This window comes from Centroberyx affinis, unplaced genomic scaffold (assembly GCF_046629955.1).
Source record: "Centroberyx affinis isolate AG114_WGS23_722 - 3 ecotype Tasmania unplaced genomic scaffold, CSIRO-AGI_Caff_v1 ptg001699l_1, whole genome shotgun sequence".
NCBI classification, from domain to species: domain Eukaryota; kingdom Metazoa; phylum Chordata; class Actinopteri; order Beryciformes; family Berycidae; genus Centroberyx; species Centroberyx affinis.
In genome coordinates, this window is record NW_027280114.1 from 39,512 (window position 1) to 55,162 (window position 15,651).

Genomic DNA, 15,651 nt, shown 5'->3' on the forward strand with positions numbered 1-15,651 from the left:
AGTGAGTTTGTGACAAAATGGTGTTTTGCAGCTAAGTATAATGGTTTCCTTTGCGCATCTCTTCCCTCGGCTCCCTCTGAAGTCGGCGTCACACTGAAAGCCACCAGAAGCTCTAGCCTTGGGCTCTGGTCTCAATACAGTCCCTTCAGAGAGCCAGGCTCCACTGTTTCCCCCGTCTGCCACCACACTCTGACTGACTCAAATAAACACTGTCTACTCCTCTCTCTCTCTCTCTCTCTCTCTCTCTCTCTTTCTCTCTCTCCCCCACCACCTCTTCGCTCTTGTTCATTCACTTGACCTCACTCCTGAATTCTGTCTTATCTCACACTCCTTCACACACATACTCACACACAAACACACACATATACACAAACTCTGCTGTAATTTTGAACGGATATTAATGAATTCTTGGAAGTGATTGCAAAATTACTCTTCACACATGCATACAAATAAAGGCACACAGAGACACACACAGATACACACAGTGTGGTGTCATTTTGAACAGTTGTTAATGTATTCTTGGAAGTGATGACAAATTTACACACATGCTCGCAAACTTGCATCCTCCTGTTTCACACCCCCACACACACATCAGAGCCCAGTTTAGTCAGAGCTCAAGCACCATGTGCGTGCGCGCGCACACACACACACACACACACACACACACATGCACTATAGCTAAATATATAAATATCTTTCATATACATACCAACGCAAGGACACATGAGAACATAGTGCTGTTACACACGTATATGGATACTGTGTGTGTGTGTGTGTGTGTGTGTGTGTGTGTGTGTGTGTGTGTGTGTGTGTGTGCGTGTGTGTGATATCATTACCCTTCCAGATTATCTTCAGTTTTACTTAGCTCTTTCGATTCCCCTTACTCTCTGATTTCCCCCTTTGCTCCTGTGTTTTCACATGCAATTCATTTCTTATCGTTGTCCTTTTCAATGGAGCCGTTTAATTTTTTCTCTCTTGTTCTTGCTCTCTCTCTCACTCACTCATTAAATCTATTCATGCCTTTGGTCCAATCCTACGTCCCAACCGTCCCCCTTTCCTTTCCTTTCCTTTCCTTTCCTTTCCTTTCCTTTCCTCTCCTCTTCTCTTCTCTTCTCTTCTCTTCTCTCCTCTCCTCTCAGAAAACTCTCTCCTGTGCTGACCTCTTTCTGCTGCACTTGACCTCAGCCACTCTTGATTGCCATTGAGCTTTGCTGGCACCAATCAATCCTTGGTGGATTCATAATTTCTTAATCCAACGCCATTGTTCTTTTCCAACAGATGAAACTGCACACAGCCACAGGAAACATCTCATGTACAGGCTGCTTCTACTGTAGATTTGTCTGTTGCTTTTGTAGCTTTTCAATATAATAACTGTATGGAAATATTGTGAAATAGCATTCCATGTCACAAAAATAGTACCTATGCATATGCAGTCCTAACAAAGTAAGTGAGCAGGCAAACTAGGCTCTATTGACAGGTGGTGCTGAAAAAAAGGAGGCAGAGTAGCTGGCACAATGTAAGCAACCTCAGTGAACTTTTAACTGATTTCCATATAAAATGGAAAAACACACAGCCTGTGTTTTCAAAGCGATGAAGAGTTGTTGACGAATTGTGTAGAGCCTGTGCCATTCTATATATAGATAATATATGCAGTTGGGTTAAAGTTCCTTGTACTGCGCTGGCTGCCTCTGCCTCTCCTTTAACCCAAATACTGTGCGACACAAATTCGTCAACATCATCTCTTTCACAGATAGACTTCAACTCAGTGTTTTTCTCCCTGTTTTCCAGGGCAGAGTGCAGCCAAAAACCAAATGTGGGTTTTGCTTTGACCATGTTCAGAATAAATCCAAAAATGTCAAGAAGAAAAGCCCAATCAACCCCTTCACTCGGCTCTACAGGGTGTGGACAACATAATGGCAGCGCTGATGTAAAATCCCCCCATAATCAAGAGCTCTGCTGGTTTTGTTTCAGTGTTGAGTGAAATTTCATGCATGATCTAGGTTCAGCCATCCCGCTGGAGGTTAGGAAAACTCTAATCAGAGCTAACATAATGATTCTGAGTCATGAAGAGGGTGATCGCTCTGTGTCTTGCAGGACGATAAAGCCCCTATTGACACCCAGCGGTTTGAACAGGCCGATAAGAATGTTATCTGTGTCTCTGGGCCTTCTCACTAGCCAGATATCGGCCCAGCTCAGCGGTTCGGGAGATAGCCAAATGTCGTCTGAGACAACTTTCTCCATATAATATAGATGGAGTGCCCATGTGGAGATGAGTGGACCCAAAAACATGTGAGAAAAAGCACCACACATCATCAGAAGACGCATCATCACCTTCTGCCTGACAGAAAAGTAAAAAGATATCATACGGACAGATGATTCAGAACTGTCACTCAAATTACTCCGCAATGTCTGTCACAGTGACGATGCTTTGGGGGCAATTACACAAATACACACACACACACACACACACACACACGCGCGCACAGTCTTTCTCCCTCTCTTCACTCCCTCTCTCTCAGCTCGCCCCTTCTCGTCCCTTCTCTAAAATGCATCAGGTTGCCATGCCAACTAACACAGCTGAGAGTGGAAGGTGAGAGAACAGGAAGCGATTGTCTTTTCTTTTTCCTGTAGGTAGGAAACAGAATGTGATCCATTTTAATGATCGCTCACTGGATCTCCAGCTCTTCTCGCTCGTTAGGGACTGTGACTTTCTTCTGCTTGTCTCTGACTTCCAGGAGGCAAAAATCAGTCTGCAGTCCAATCATTTGAAGATAGACAAATGACCACACTTCATCACACCAAGTCCATTTTGAACATTTTGGAAGAGCCAATGTACTCACAGTTGTATAGCCAGATTAATTGATTTGAGTGTGAATACTCTAGCTGATGTGGGTGCAACGACACAACCTCTACTGCCTTTAACTATGAGCGCACTCAACAGTCAGACTCACCATCTTAAGGAGATGAAAGTTGAACACATGAATTATCTGAAAACTTCAAATACATTGAGGTGGTTCTTTCTCTGACAGCTACATTTGTCGTATCTCATGGGAGAAACTGTATTTATCATATAAACCTCTAGGAACCAAATGAGTAATATAGCTACTATAGTACTGAGCTGAGGGTTTGCAGTCATCCATATCACAGGTTGTATTATTTGTCCATGTGGGTGTTTACAAGATAATGTTGATGATCCCTGCGTCGTTGTTCGTAATCAGTATAACACTTTCACAACCTCATTATCGTCTGTTTTAAGTGATGCTTCAGAATATTTTTCCTGGGTGCTTCAAAGCGTGGGATGGAAGTTGTAGAGTGAACCTGGGCTTGAACAGACTGCTGTAACGCCTGGCTGCCACTGGGTGGCATCAGTACTGTAGGGGACAGCGTTTTGGTGCCTTGTTATTGTTTGTGGAAATCTGTGAATTATTTGAGATAGGAGGTATCTCACAGTGTGTAACTGCATTGGATAAATTTTAAATTTTAACCTATTTATTTGGATTTGCAACAATTTACTGGCGTGCAAAACCTCTTTCAATCAGATTCTGGTTAGGGACAGAGTATTATTTTGTCTCATCAGGTGAGAAAGGCAACTCTTGTATCAAGACTGTGATGTCAAACCTCATCTCTGGAGTGTGAAATCGCGTGGCTGCCCTTGTGGTCGCACATACCGAGAAATGGTGACATGAGGAAGCTCGAGGGTTTCAACAGATAAGGGGTTGCAATAGTTTCACCCATAACAGCCAGGCTGAATCTTGACTTTTGAGTCTTCCTTTGAAAAGAGACATTTTGTACTGTTTTTGTTTTTTTGTGTCTGTCTATCTATCTTGGGTAACCAGGAATTTGAAGCAGTTCAGAGACCCCAATGTCACAAGAGACTCAGGCGCAGAATGGAGGACAGAGTGGACATCCTCTGGCCTCAGGTGGCTGGCCTCGCATCAACCCACTTAATCCAAGCGCAGGTATGATTGCCTCCTCAGCCTCCCCTGTGACCGATAAGCCGATCCCAAAGGGTTCGCATGTACAAATAAAAGATACGCGGAGGAAGAAGCGAAATCACCTCTGACACTGAGCGAATATTATGATCCTGTTTGGCATTATTTAGAAAGAGAGAGCACAGAGATGACAAAACCACTCAGTCTGGGCTCAGTCTGCACATTTCTGAAATATTTTCCTAGTGGAGTCGATCACCACATCTATTTAAGTGTATTTGTCTGCCCCTCTCCCGACACAGGCTCTCCACTCCGCTCGCACAAACACAGCATCTAAAAGTCTCTCACACACACAGGCAAACCCGGGTGGGAAATTAACACCAGCCAAATACTGGCCAAAATGGGCCTACTTAACCATACCAGCAACATTTTGGAGGTTCTTTTTCTATTTTAAAAATCGATTTAGTGGGTAGAATTATTAAACAATCCAGCAGATACTCTGACTTTTGGAGACTAAGACAAATTACAATAGCGCTTACACTTGGGGCATCCTGGTGGTTCAACATTTTGTTTGAATCCGGCCTATCGGATCCAGTCTCTCCTGTCGCTCTCTCCTCTGTGAAACTGCAACGTTATACTGTAACATTGTTGTAGGTGGTGAGTACTACCACCTGGCATGAAACTGTAATATAGGCTGTTGAGCAGGATGCCAAGTATGACTTTTCAGCCCGATCCCTTGTGTAAATGGAAGAGGCCAGCATCACATATCACCGCCACCAAGAGCCAAACTCCTATCAGCAGACACACACCCAGCCAAATGACTCACACACACGGGGGTTTATTCTTTCAAACGTTTGGTTTTTATTTGATAATACTGAATATTTTGTCCTTCGCCTGGACTTACACAAAGCATCAAACACATGCACAGTCCTCTATTCACACAAGGTACCCATTTCCCAATCTCTGCACGTCTCCAATGGATTAATCTCTCTCACTCTCACGTTACTCCAGCGCAAGAGGACCTTCTCGACTCGACACTACAGCTAGACATCATAGACAAAGACAGCGAAAAACACACAAAAATCATGACAGGTAATAACACTGAAAAAATACAAAGTAATGGAAAATGGAAAGAGTTTACTTTTAAATTATGCCTCTAATACTCCATCATATCTTATTTTGTTAATGTAGCTTGAGGTGTATAAAACAGCACTGTAAACTTCAATTGAGTAACTTGCTTTCTAGGACAGCTATAAAGCTTTCATTAATAATTGGAAGGAACAGGAAAAGACGAGAGTCAAAGCGGTGCGCTAACGTTAAGAGCGTGAGGACCCGTCGCTCGTGGAAAGAACGGTCCGCGAGAATATATTGGCAAATCATGAAAATTGCTGTTTGCATTTACAATCAGAGTTTGACAGATAATACAAAGACACTGAATAACATCCCACAAGCTCTTTTTGTATCTCTTTCACACATAAATTCTGCAAAAAACTCCCTCATATCAGACCCTCTCACACGCCACTGCTTTTTTTTGTTTTTGTTTTTTTACTGCAAGTAGCCTACTACTTCGTCTCTGTTATGACAAAGATAGCAAGAATAAGCTAGCAAAGTGTATTTTATGGGTTATTATGGATCACCGAAAGCACTCAAATAGGCAAAATCTGCACCTGAGGTGGATCTGTCGGTCTGGGGAACGATAATAAGCATCACATCCGAGTGTTCAGGCTCTGTCTTTACTGGAACTCATCCTCAAAAAGTGCAAATCTAGTTCTAATGCAGTAAATAATAATTATCAAATAACAACAAAAGTATATGCATAGGTACTGTACAGCTACATAGTGGGGACAGACGGGAGGGGGACTCAGAGGTGAAGGGGGGGGGGGAAGGGAGGGAGGAGAGCGAGGACTTGGGACGTTTCAGATTGGGCTGTGGAGGCCCAGTGAGCAGGTTCAAATTTAGAGAGCTCATCTTCACCTTCACACAGCATAGACTGGTCCAGTGAGACCTGCGACGGTCAAAGGCTGCTGCTCAGATCTAGCTTTGTAGACTGCAAGTAAGGATTCTCACCTAATGAGACTGCAACACTTTGTTTTGCTTTCCCAGACAGGATGAGCCATGCAAGATGAATTAAATCTTTTTAAAGAATCAGTCGTGTAAGGGAGCGAGTCTTGTGACTACCGTGGATGTCCTACGTCACCGGTGGCCTAACTGTTCCCAGCAGGGAAGATGTGAGAAGCAGTGTCTAATAATACTTGACTTATTCAGAGAGAGGGAGACGATCATAAACAAGGCAACTTGGAATTTGGCTTTGGAATAAAATGGAGAATGAGGTAATAAAAGTATAAACACAATGGGTAACGAATGATCATCCGTAGCTCAGAGATCGATTGGTGTGGTCTGAGAGCAGAGCTAAGAGCTTTGCGGGGCAGGAAGTGCTCTATCTCTCTGAGTATTTATATCCTCCTGACGCCAGCCTCAGGAGGAAGTTACATCATCACTTGACCAGTCTATGTCTCATGATGCTATCTTTTTTTTTTTTTTTTTTTTTTTTTTACAGAGATGCGCTGTATCTGAGAACAACCTCCAGGCCTGTCCTCTTCAGAGTCTAATGATCTGGAAGAACCAGGAAATGCTGAGCAATATGACCCCATTGGAAGGCTATTGGCTGAAAGCACCGCCATATTGCTAATTAACTGAAATGCTTATGGACAACAAACACAAAAAAGAGAGGGTAAAGATTGTTCTCAGACCAGCAACTAATTTCAGTCACATTAGCTTTGCCTTTTTTTTATCAAAAATCGCTCTGCCTGTTCACACAGATGTTGTTATGCTGAATTTTAATGGAATCTTTTACATTTATTTTCATCAGGCTGTGCAGTGGGCAGTCAGGCGCGGGGCACGCCGAAGCGACTAGGGGTCCTCCGCGTCCAGGAACTCCTTCTTGGGCAGCGCGACGCCGCGGTACCAGGAGCAGGAGTTGTCGGCCCTCTTGACGCAGGCGTAGTGGTTGGCCTGCCGTCCGTAGACCTGCTTCTCGATCATCAGGTCTGTCCACAGGCACTCCTCCGGAGCCGAGATCTCACAGGGCAGAGAGGGGCAGCGCACGATCTGCACACACACACACACACACACACACACACACACACACAAAACAATCTCTCTATATGATCTACTCACTACAATATCCCCTCTGTATCGCATTTGCTTTCACTCCTTCTACTGATAATAGTAGTAATACTAGTAAAGTGTATTTTATATATAGCTTTAATCACATTTCTTCTGCTTGAGTATTGAATGTTTCCCCACTCCTTCACTAGATGGAGCCACGTCTCGCTCTGATGTTTGTGGTTGTTCGCCTCTTCTCGTCTAGTTATGTCTGGTTTTTACACGAGGAAGGGAATAGCTGTTTTACCTTTTTTCCTGGAGCACAAATATACAAACAGATACCCCCCCGCTGCCTCACCTTGCAGTCACAGCCCATCTGGTAGCGCTGGGTGAGGCTCTTCTTCTGGGTGTTGCTCATGGAGTCCCAGGGCATGATGTAATCACACAGGGTCACATGCATGCGCCCACCGGCCTCCGCCTTGCCTGTAAACGGAGCCAGACGGACGATAAGAGCTCAGCTATGACACACGCGATAGAAAGTTCACTTGACTCGGAGAAGTCGCACCTAAAGAGATCGCTCCTCCAGATAGGTCAAATATGGAGGAATACACCAAAACGTGAATTATCTCATTGGACAAAAGGTCATCTATTCCGAAAACGGATAAAATCGTCTGTTGTTGTTCAGACTAGCGCATGCAGGGACCGACACAGACCACCCCTCCACATGAAAGCTACAGTTTATGTTCTTTGCACGAGTGGCACCAGTCAAAACAAAGACATATTTCAAGTTCAGTGCTCAGATCTGCTGAGGCTGCGTCCTCACCACTTATCCATTATCTGTCTGCGGAGCAAACCTGGACATGTCGGAGCCTTATCTCCTCCCAGATGAGGCTGACTCACGCCTCGATGTATCCCTTCCAAACTGTTAACCCTTCAAACCTAAGTACAGCACAGAGGGTGAATCAGCTTAAAACTTGCCCTGAACGGCAGAAAATAGACCCCCCCCCCCCGCCGCTCAAGTCTTCAACAAAATCTTGAGTCCTAGAGAGAGGAAATGCTGGCTTCAGCAGTTCCTCCCCTTACAACTCTCTGTAATTAGGGGCGAGTGTTTGTGGGTCCATCGCTGTCTGCGATGGGGAAACCAGAGCATGCATGAGATCATGATCCTCTGTGTCTCTTCTACTTGCTCTACTATGTGTCTTTCTGCTGCTGACTGTGTGTTGGGCTTTCACTCACAATACAGCCCGGATTTAGCACACAGCTGTGAGGGTTTCCACTGTTGAAACATGATGATAAAGGCTAATACTTTTTTAATGTTTTGGATTGAATCAGGTTATGGAAGGTCAATTAGCACACATTACAATTACACAATTACACATTTCTTCATATTTCATTAATCATCTGTATACAGTGTAATCATGCTTTCTGGAATAGCCCACAATAAAATGCTCCATCCAAGGCGTTATCTCATGGGGTAAAACGTCTTCGAGTTTCACGGCCGTCTCTGAGCAATCACACAATGAGAGAGAACAAGATCTGCGCTTCGTGCTCAAGCTGTACCAAAAGACAGACGAGGTCACTCCCAGTCTCCACAGAGCTTAGTCAGCAGCATATCATTACTCATAATAACACAAACAGTTAATCCTTCAACACACAAAATGGCCTGCCTGCCGCTCTATCCACCTTCCTGCTCGTCTGCTCTGCTGTCTGCACCCTCACCTGATGCTCTGTGTCTGTCCGCCTGTCTGTCTGCTCATTCGCATGCTTCCCTATCTGTCTACATGTCTGATTACGTGTCAGTCGGTCCCTCTGTTGCTTTGTTTTGTTTGAATTCAATCTTCATTTAAGCATGTTGTTTCTGTTCAAATCATGGATCTTTTTTTACAGACCTGGCCAAGACTGCAGCAGTATATTTAAAGGAATACACCAAGTTTTTGTGAGAAAATCATGCAGCTAGATGCTTTACATGTTTGCTCTGGTGCTCCATGCTAACACATTAACACTATGCAGAGTGATAGTAGGTGACTATTAGCTATGAAGACTGTCCTTTTAGTAAGAAAAAGTTATATATATGTTATATTTTTTATTATTTAGCAAATGATTTTAGCTGTACACAGTCTCCCATCGCCCATCACGTTCATTTCCTACAGATAAAGGGAAAGTACTCCTTGGTGGTCATATTTCATGTAAAATCATGTAAGATTTACCAATCTGATACACAAAACTGCCACATTTAGCCGCATATCATTTAAGATTACCATGTAGCTTTAGAGCTGCTACTACAAGCATTCAACATAGTGTACAGTAAAGTGTTAGCATGCAGTACTGGAGCAAACAATCTACTGGGGACACGTGGATGATTCTGGTGTCTATGTTCTCATCACATAACCGGTAAGCTGACCAATGGGCCAAACTCCCAAAAATGTGGTGTATTCCCTTAATTACAGACAAGGATAAAAGGAACACTGACCTGAGATCAAGTACTCCTTCTTGCCGCTGGTATCCAGGGTGACGCCGCAGACAGCAGACACAGGGGCGGTGAAGACAGCCTCGATGTCCTCGTTAGGCCCTTTGAACATCTGGAACAAAACCACACCGAGGGGTCAAAGGTCAGGTTGAGGGGGCTGGAGTCTGTGCACCAATCCCTTTTAAGGAGGTATCTGGTGGATATTTTGCCTCCCTAAATGGCAAGTAAGGAAGGAAGTGACCTAAGTGATCTCACCTTGATCTGTTTGATCTCATACTGGATCCTCTTGATGGGGTTCCCGTAGATATCATTCCCAGAATCCACCTCTCTCTCTCCCACCACCTTTGCGCGAATCACTGTTGGGGGAAAGAGGGGAACAAGATGTCAGAGGTCTCACCTTCAAAAGGCAGACACACACACACACACACACACACACACCAGGCGCAACGAAGCAAACAAAACCATTTTACATGAGAAAGGATGCAGAAAGAGCGCTGCTGTAAGTAATCACACATGAAGATGGTGCTCTATGGGAAGAATATAATAAAACATGGACTGAGGCTACTCGTGTGAAAAGGCCTTTATTTGGCAGTCTATCAGAAAGTAGCCACCAAAACAGGGCCTATGAACTTTTTTTTCCCCTTGAAGAGGTGCCATGAACCATCTGTTTTCTGAAAACACATGCCCTCTCTCTGAAGTGAAGGACAGCAAAACCGACAAACACACATTAATAATCCTTGTGCATCCTGCCTCTGTTTTTAATTCCCCTGTCCTGCACACAGCCGGGCTCACAGACTGCAGATGGACCGGAGCCAGAACAGCCTCTACAGATGCCTCGAGTCTCCAGCGTACATACCACATCTAGGCACACTCTACAACAATATGAGCCGCAGCAGCCAAACCCAGCTCGGCTTCAGCGTCTAGCCCAGTCAATGGAAACCCCACCATGCCAATACTGTATATGGACCAGACACATTAACTGACTTGGCCTGCAGCGCGGACCTTTGTGGTTCCGCCGAGAGAAACACGAGAAGGAAAACTTCAAAAAGGCGAAACAGAAATGGGTTAAGGATACGACGAATACACCAACAACTTGAAAGCAGATATGAGAGAAAGAGTGGGCCAGATGCAGGTTTCTCACTCTGTGTGTGTGTGTGTGTGCGTGTGTGAATGTGGGTGTGTGTAGTGTGTTTTAATAGCCTGCTGACTACATCAAGCTTCAGCTATGCTTAGGGCATTCATTCAGAATGGAAAATATGAGCAATACACAAAAAAGGAAACATAAAATAACCAAGAACAGAGGACACGTATACATAGATAAACACACACACACACACGCACGCACGCACGCACGCACACACACGGTTGACTGCTATTGCTCTTACACCCTTGGGTTCATTTTACGGCATGGAGCAGACACAAATATGGGGGCTCACGGCTCCCAGAGTTAACAACGTCTCTCGTTCTCCTGCTCCTTCCCTCACTACCTCCTCTCCCCTCCTCCTCAGACTCTCTGCCTGGTCCAAGGCGCATGCTTTTCTACACATGTAACCACATCACAGCATTTATCACTGGGGGAATAAACTCTTGATGATCCGTCTTTGATGGTAGCATCCTATAGAGCTCTTTGTGAAGCCATTTATCAGTGCTTTGCACAACCCAAACCTCGTTCCCCACAAGCAAACTTCTGCATTTTGGTTCCATTCTGATGCTTACGCAAATATGCAACAGCAGCCAGAGTACACACAAACAAATACTCTTGCGTACACCCACACACACACACACACACACACACACACACACAGCAGTATACCTGGCTGGCGCTCTCTCCTGCATTCCTTTCAGTTTTTCCGCTCTCATTTCCTGACCTCATTCTGAGCCACAAACTAATGAGCAAAGAATCAGCAACAGGACACAATACTCAGGGAAATTGCCCTGTTATTCAGGATGGATTGCTGTTATGGGAGCTTATCTGCCTCTACCTCAGTTTTCACAGGGATGTTTACCTCTCAGGCTTGTCCCTGCAATAAGAGCAAGGGCAGACGCTCCTCTGCAGTCTAAACAGCGGAAGCAGACTACACAGCCTGATGTCGAAACCGGTAAACAGCACGACTACCGGGCGTGTTGTCAAGAAAGTCCGGCCGCAGATTGATCCCCCTGTCGTCTGATGACCATCAGTCTATCAGCAGACATGAGTCCCCCCACCCCACCCCCCCGCCCGTCCCATAAACCACCGGCTGACCCACATTTCGCCTGCTCCCCTACCCTCCCGACCAGTGCGACGCTTAATGACTTATACATGCGTATCAGTTGCACTACGCAATGTTTTCCATGCAAACCCCATATGAACACACACACACCACATCCTAAGTACCCCCCATTCAACCCACCGCATGACTATCCATTTCTTTTTTCATACTCCAGTGACCGCCAAATCATCCCTGACTTTCCTGATGTGGTTTATTCAGCAGCTCACTGTCCAGCCATATGTGGGCCCTTGTCCTAACCTGTCCGTTTAAAAAGGGGGATGAGCCGCCCTGACACAAGAATTCACCCCGTGATTCCTTGTGATCTCGGACCGTTCAGCGCTAATACATAAAGATGGGAAGCTAGGTTTGGCTTCTGTAAGACACTGTTGACATTTGTGGAAAGAGCTGAGCAGGAAAGAAGAGAGCCATCATTTTCTTGGTCTTTACGATGCAATTCCTGGAGCTGCACCATTGACAATGAATGGGAGACTGACTGTGTAGATACAGTGGCAAAATAAAAGCTCAAATATCCTCCAAGACAGTGTCCAATTCATTTTCAGTAGAGCAACTGCATCTCCTGTTTACGCCCTTTGTTTTCTGTTTTCGAGCTTTCATAGTCTTTCCAGGTGTTTTTGGACCAAGTCATATTTTCACTTACAATGGATGAACATGTCATCAAGGATACAAGTATCCAATTCCATAAATGGAAATGTGTTTCATCTTTGTCCCATCAGTAAGCATGTGCTGTGGCATGTTCAGCGGTGCTTGTCGGCAGACAGGAGGGTGACTCTGGTCTTCCACTAGCCCGCCTCAGGACAGTCTGGCTGGGCAGGGCAGCCGGGAAGTTCCCTTTGTGGGCAACTGACTGTATGAGAAGGGGATGTTTGTGTGTGTGTGAGTGTGTGTGAGAGAGAGGTAGGTGTAATGACATTGCTTCATTTTTCTGGCTTGCGGTCTGGCCTACAGCATCATTTAGCACGGAAAACAGAAGGTGACTGCACACTACTGGTGCCTGTGTGTGTGTGAGCATGCAACTGTGTATACACTACTGAGTGGGATACCTTTTCATCAGGATAAACACCAGTTGGCAGAGCAGTTGGCAGAGCAGTTGGCAGACCCCCCCCACCCCACACACATACACACACACAAACTTGTTGACAATGTCACTTTGTTAAGTTGCCTACATGGAAATTCTGGGCAACCAGACAAACTATTCTGATTCTCTATCACTCTTTGCCAGCCTGCAAACCCATTCTGACCCTTCTTTCTTTTCTCTGCCGCCTTTCCTTCACCTCCGCCTCTGCAGTGTCTCCCAGTGGGTGGGTGGGGGATTTTGGATGCACCAAAGCCCTGGTTTATTCCTCAAGGCAGGGCCGGAGCCACGGTTGGACACTGATACGGGTGTTGAGAGGGACGCCGTTGCCGTTGGTCAGCAGCGCTTTAAACAAGCATCCTCCCCTTCTGCGAGAGTTGACAAAGGCATTTTGACTCGCACGCCCTTAAAAACAACATGAGCAAACTGCACACAAATACACCTCTCCTCTGACACATCCCGTCCCCGAGACTCGCCAGCGCCGAGACTGACTCACACCTGAAAATAGAGCTGTCATGTTGGAAGAAGAAATTACACAGATCCATTTCTCCCACTGTGTGTGTGTGTGTGTGTGTGTGTGTGTGTGTGTGTGTGTGTGTGTGTGTGTGTGTGTGTGGAGAGCGTGAGTCGAAAGAAAGGGAGAGAATAGTAGCGGGAGACGTTCTGGAGCCAAAGGAGAGTGGTCTAGAAAGTTTTCTGAACCATTCTCAAGGATACCATGCATATTTTAGAGAGGGCCATGACTTTTATTGCTTTTTCCCTTAGAGCACACCCTGAACTGACAGCCAGATGTCATATGCAGCCAGATGGTCCCTAGGGTGTGTGTGTGTGTGTGTATGTGTGTGTGTGCGTGCGTGTGTGAGAGAGAGAGAACTCAGTCGACCAATGCAGTAGGCCTAACGACGGGCTGTGTGTGTGCGTGTGTGTGTGTGTCCCAGCGTTACACCGGAGCGAAGTTGGGAAAACCCCAGCAGCATTCCTATAATTCCTCCCAGCACCACCCCTCACAGGGAGAAACAGGGGAGGAATGGAAGGACGGATGGAAAGAAAGAAAAAGAGAGAGAAAGAGAGAGAGAGAGGAAAGCTGGTGGTGTGACATTCTATGTCTGCGGTTGAGATTCAATCCCCCCAAATTTCTCTTCACAGACAAGCCCGCTACTCCACTTTCTCCATCTTGACCCCCCCCTCTCATCATCCTTCCTTGTCGTTCTCTCCTCTCTATCCCTCCTGTCAGTCCTCCTCTCTCTCTCTCACTCTCCCTCTCTCTCTCTCTCTCTGGTGCCACGTTGTGCTGCAGGCTAGGCAATGCTCCTTCGTCCCAGAGCTGCTGAACGCTGAAGCTGAAGCTTGGTAAACACACACTCTGCGCTCCAGCCGAGACATTATGTACTCACACCCTGATGGTCCACAGCCTCCTCCCCGTATCTTGGATAGACTTACACACACTGTATAGTCTTTCTACCTCTGGCAGCAGAGGTAAGGCCTGCTCTACTTAGGAAAGGAACTATAGTAACCCTATGGTGAATTTTAGGGGGGGCAACTGTACAGCAAAAGTGAGTCCCTATAGGAATATTATAATGATGTTATGGGGGCACACTTCTAAATGAGAGGTCAAGAGGGAGCTCTCTCTCTCTCTCTGTGTGTGTGTGTGTGTGTGTGTGTGTGTGTGTGTCCCTAGAAGACTTGGGACCATCTCATATATATTTTTCCTGTGCTTTCCAAATGGCCACCTGGTGATGGAAGTCTACGCCTACCAACATGGGATGACCAAACATCACAGGATGTGCATGAGGATAAAACTGAAGAAAAAAAAAAAAAAAAACAAGTCTGTAATTTGAATGCAGTGGAAGTGCGCCTGCCAACTGTCGGGCCATGGCCTTGAGGAGCTGCACCCTTTACCTTCTCCCTCTCCCTCCAGCGGCTTGCAGCCTGAATAAAACCGTTTCAACACACTGACTGACTCTGCGACTGCCTCTGTCGGTCATATGTGCAGAAGCCTAGTGCAACATGGACCAGGTAAACAACAACAACAACAACCACAACAACAACAACAACAGTCCCAGTGCTGCACTCACCTACGTCGGCGTTGCAGAACGCCTGTTGCGGATGGACCGGAGCGCAGCTGCACGCTTCAGCGAGCTCCTCCGCCCGCCACAGGATCAACACCGCGAGCGTGCAAAGGATGCCGTTAACGGAAAACGGCATTTTTATATACCCCGATGCAATCTTCTTCAGCCTCTTCGTTGCCGTAGCCTCGCGTGGTGCGCAGATGCGTTGTGGTGTAGATCCAGCGGGAGCGTCCCTCCGTTTTCACCGAGAGACCTGGCGATGTCAACAACAACGGGCGGCCGCGGTCTGCGCGCTCAGCTCCGTGACGGGGGGGGGGGGGTGAGCTGAGGATTTAGGTGAGCTTACACAACGTCAAAACCCGCTGCTGGCGTGCCCGCTCGTCTCTGCGTGTACCTCGGCCGGTGTCAGCAGCTGTCTTTCAGGAGTGTTTTTGTTACTGGGTTCGAGGCGTTTTTATAAAGCTGGCCGTCCGGCTCCTCCCCCAGCGGGACCAGCCCGGCCAGCAGGGGGCGCGCGTCCCCCCGGCTGTAACTAGAGCTGTGCTGATTCATTTTGTGGGCCAGTGGGTCTGTCTGATACTGAGCTTCCCGTTCCCAGTGTCCAGTTCAGTGTCTAAAAATATTCTACTCAGTCTTCCATCTGTAAACCTTTTGTTTTCCTAACTCGTGTCTGTATGCTTCCACCACATTTCACAAGGTGATGGAGTGGACTATGCACATCTGCACGCTCTGGGCATAT

The 15,651-nt window shown here is 46.2% G+C and overlaps 1 protein-coding gene across 1 annotated transcript; it reads right to left on the bottom strand.

Annotated features, from left to right (window-relative positions):
• Nucleotides 1-4,776: 4,776 nt before the first annotated feature.
• timp2a (TIMP metallopeptidase inhibitor 2a) lies at nt 4,777-15,261 on the bottom strand. Its single transcript, XM_071528687.1, has 5 exons — nt 14,919-15,261; nt 9,757-9,857; nt 9,505-9,613; nt 7,393-7,517; nt 4,777-7,037 (listed from the first exon to the last, which is right to left on the bottom strand). The coding sequence occupies exons 1-5, from the start codon at nt 15,046-15,048 to the stop codon at nt 6,840-6,842; spliced, it is 663 nt and encodes a 220-aa protein (XP_071384788.1). The 5' UTR covers nt 15,049-15,261; the 3' UTR covers nt 4,777-6,839.
• Between the last annotated feature and the right edge of the window lie 390 nt (nt 15,262-15,651).